The 3,977-nt window shown below is 40.8% G+C and overlaps 1 protein-coding gene across 5 annotated transcripts in view; it reads left to right on the top strand.

Annotated features, from left to right (window-relative positions):
- The window catches only part of LOC106878997 (aarF domain-containing protein kinase 1), a 10,015-nt gene extending 6,671 nt beyond the window's left edge, over positions 1–3,344 (top strand). For all 5 annotated transcript variants that reach the window (XM_014928383.2, XM_014928378.2, XM_014928380.2 and 2 more), the window contains 4 exons: positions 206–322; positions 904–1,050; positions 1,316–1,513; positions 2,212–3,344. In XM_014928383.2, coding sequence (XP_014783869.1) covers positions 206–322; positions 904–1,050; positions 1,316–1,513; positions 2,212–2,523 — 774 coding nt within the window. In that variant the 3' untranslated portion in view covers positions 2,524–3,344. The remainder of the gene's footprint in view (positions 1–205; positions 323–903; positions 1,051–1,315; positions 1,514–2,211) is intronic.
- Positions 3,345–3,977: the final 633 nt, after the last annotated feature.

The following is a 3,977-nucleotide window of genomic DNA, read 5'->3' as shown; positions in this document are numbered from 1 at the left end:
TGTGTGTGTGTGTGTGTGTGTGTGTGTGTGTGTGTGTGTGTGTGTGTGTGTGCATTTATGTAGCAGACCCATGCCTGTATCCATGAGGCTATGTTGTTATATAAATATTGTATTGATTTCTTTGTTCTGGATGTTATTGTGTCCTGTTGTTGTTGTTACATCCTAAATTTCATGTCTCAAAAGATTTTACCAATTCTTTCAACAGATTCCCAAGATATACTGGAAGTATTCTTCTGACAAGATTCTCACCATGGAATTCTGCCAAGGGGCAACCATCGATGACCAGGAATTCATGAAGAACAACAAAATATCAGTGAATGAGGTACAGTCAGGTACCGTTTTCTGCATCACATTACACCCCCATACACAAATATCCTCATATCTCTATACACCACATGCAGCCCTTTATACATACATACATACATCCTTTCAGTTTGTTTACGGCAGTGGTTCCCAATGTTTTTGCATTCACGACCCCCTGACCCAAAAGCTTGAAACACACGCGACCCCCTACTATCAGTTGATAGTTGAATTTAATGTCATCCCAAGCCACTTCTAGCAAGGCTATGTAACATGCCCCCTGCCAAGGCTTCGTGACCCCCGGAGGCGGGGGACCACTGGTTGGGAACCCCTGGTTTACAGGGACATGTTTTGAGGTGATCTTGTGTCAGATGATCATCAGCAGCATCATTTAACGTCCTCCTTCGGTGCGGAGATGTGTTGGATAGTTTGACAGGGGCTGGCCAGGTAGGAGCCACAACCAGACTTCTCTGTCTGATTCGGCCTGTATGTATATATGTATGTATATACGTATGTATATATTCATACATGTTAACATAAATACATCAGCTGCGACTTCTATTTGAACCTTGATCTCTCTATTCACTCTTCTCTCTCCCACAGGTCTCCCAAAAGCTAGGTGAGGTGTTCAGTGAAATGATTTTCGCTCATGGCTATGTTCACTGCGACCCGCATCCTGGTAATTTACTCGTTAACAAAATGAAGAACGGAACCACACAAATAACCCTTTTAGATCACGGCTTGTATCAGGTAAGAGGTCACCTTTAGTTCGTCTAATTAAGGGCTGTTGTCTTTGTCTTTGTTTCTGCCCTTGTTATTGTCGTAAGAATTATTGAATAGAGATATCGTGGAAGATACACAGTTGGAGAATAATAAGGGAACCGCAGGAATGTTTGATATTATAACAGTTCAGATATAACAGTAACGGATGAGAAGTTGTACATCATAACACTCTCTCTCTCTCTCTCTCTCTCTCTCTCTCATTTCTCAACTCTCCTTCTCTCCTTCTCTCCAGACTCTCTCTGATGAGTTCAGGCTGAACTACTCCTATCTCTGGATGTCCCTCATCAACGCCGATGTCCCAGCCATTCGCCAGGCAGCTTCCAATCTCAACTGTGGCGAGCTCTATGGCCTCTTCTCCTGCATCGTCACCGCAAGATCCTGGGACGCAATTCTGCACGGAATTAAGAAGAAACCAACATCGCAATCAGAGGTAAATACATTGGTTTCCTTTGGGTTTTTCCTTTCACTTCTCCCCGCACTCATTCATTTTTCTTTCATTCAACTTCCTTCGTCCACTTATCCCTCCCTCACTCATTCACTTTTCTTTCATTCGATTTCCTTCATCCACTCATCCCCTTCCTGACTTATTCATTTTGCCTTCATTCAATTTTTTTTCCCATCCACTCATTCTCTCCCTCATTCATTTTTCATTTTTCACTTCTTTCACTTAGTCATTATTCTTACAATTAGTTTCCTTCTTTCACTCACTCAATCTCCTCCATTCATTCATTCATTCAGTATTCTTCTTTCCCTTTTTCCTTCTTTCACTCTCTGATTATCATTCATTTACTTTCCCGTCTTTCACTCAATAATTCACTCATTCTTTGATCCACCCCTTCATTCATTCACTGCCCCCTCTTTTACTAATTCATTCATTCGTTACTCCACCTAGTCATTCATTACTCTTTCATTTTTCTTCTTTCTTTCTTTCACTCACTCATTTATTAATCTAAATCATCTTGTTCCTTCAACATCTCGTTCCTTCACTCACCTCATTCCTTCAACCACCTCGTTCCTTCAACATCTCGTTCCTTCAACATCTCGTTCCTTCACTCACCTCGTTCCTTCAACCACGTCTCGTTCCTCATATCGTTTCCATTCTCTCCATTTTTCTCTTTCTTCCTCCAGATTGAGCAAATCCGAGACAACGCAACCAGGTACATTGTAGAAATCTCCGACGTCCTCAACCGGATCCCTCGCGAAATGTTGCTCGTCCTGAAAACCAACGACGTCTTACGTGGCATCGAATCAAAGCTGCAGATCAGCAAAGGGGCGGAATCGCTTCTTGCGATGTCTCGATATTGCGTACGAGCCATTGCTCAAGCCGAAGAATTATTCTGCGACTCAATCATGTGTAAACTGAAAGTCAGGCTCCGACTCAGCTGGTATTTACTGAAAATCCGCCTCATTGGATTTTATCTACGATTCTTTCAGTTCTAGAACATTCAGATCGTAAACCTTCTTTCATGCTTTTACTGGTTTTGGTTTAATCAGACTTTGGCCATGCTACAGCACCGCCTTTACGGGTTCTTATTTTAAGGCAGCAAGATGGCAGAATCATTAGCATGCCAGGCAAAAATGCTTTGTGGCACTTCTTCATGCTTTACTTTGTCGGTTCAAATACAACCAAGGTCGACTTAGCCTGTCATCCTTTCAAGGTTGTTAAAATTAAATACCAGTTGAGCGCTGGGGGTCAATGTAATTGGCTTACCTCCTCCTCCTAACATTGCTGGCCTTGAGCCAAAATTCAAAACCATTTTATCTGTCTCTCGTTATCAAGTGGCTAAGCTGTATATTTCACGGGGACATAACTTGATGTCGGTAAACTTAAACACAGATGTAGACACAAACAACAGCAACACACATATATGTGCTCTCCGTATTTGTCTTGTACAACTTTGAGGCGTTTGTACCTAGAAAGTTCCTCTTTAAGGTGCAAGGGTTTTATTGGAAGATTTTGGTGGGGCGGGGCTGGCTTTTTCTTGCCCATACATGTCTCCCCTCTGCATACATCCAATGATATCCGAGAGAAAAGGGCAGTGGCTGACGCAGTTCTTTGCAAGTGGAGTCACAGGATTTGCAGTCTACAGTCAACACACAAAATGCAGGAACAGCCACTGCAAGATACTTTGACAGTTTCCTTAATCTGTTACCCTGGTCTGGGTTTTTTTTTTGTATAAATGCTAGCCAGGGATTGATTTGATGTGAATGGAACTGTAATAAATATCAGGTTTGTTTTGCAAAACAGAAAAAAAAAATAATTCAATGAAGTTGATGTGAGAGTTATATCCCTTATATCGCAACTGTGATGTTACACCTTCTCACATGCTAACTGTTACGGGTGTAGAATAAAACGGGGTATATATATATATGTGTGTGTGTTTGTAGAGTGTTTGAAAAGGTGTACAGATATTGTATATTGTATATTAAGTAAAAGGAGGCAGTCAGAATTTTGGATAATTTTTTATTAGCTTTCATTTAACTGAACTCTTAAAGCCAAGATGGGTGTGTGTATCTAACTCTTTGAAACACCAGTGTTAGAATGGGGGTAGCTGATGAAGGAAATGTTCTCTATGTGGCCTGTGTGTTTTCTGTACTCTGTTTATCATTTTGTCTACGTTTTGTTTGCAACGTCCTGTACCCAGATATGCATCTATATATACAGGTAGATGTAGGTATGTACATACTTGTACGTATATATGCATATACTCACATATTATTTGTATATATATATATATATGTGTGCACGTAAACGTGCATACATATGCATGTATGTTTATGTGTGTGTGTGTGTGTATATATTCACATCTTTCACTTGCTGAAGTCATTGGACTGCAGTCTTGCTTGAGTTCACACACTTATACACACAATGCAATGATAATTGTTAATTTATC

Source organism: Octopus bimaculoides, chromosome 30 (assembly GCF_001194135.2).
Source record: "Octopus bimaculoides isolate UCB-OBI-ISO-001 chromosome 30, ASM119413v2, whole genome shotgun sequence".
NCBI classification, from domain to species: domain Eukaryota; kingdom Metazoa; phylum Mollusca; class Cephalopoda; order Octopoda; family Octopodidae; genus Octopus; species Octopus bimaculoides.
Note: the sequence above shows the minus strand (reverse complement) of the source record. Positions and strands in the feature narration are given on the sequence as shown.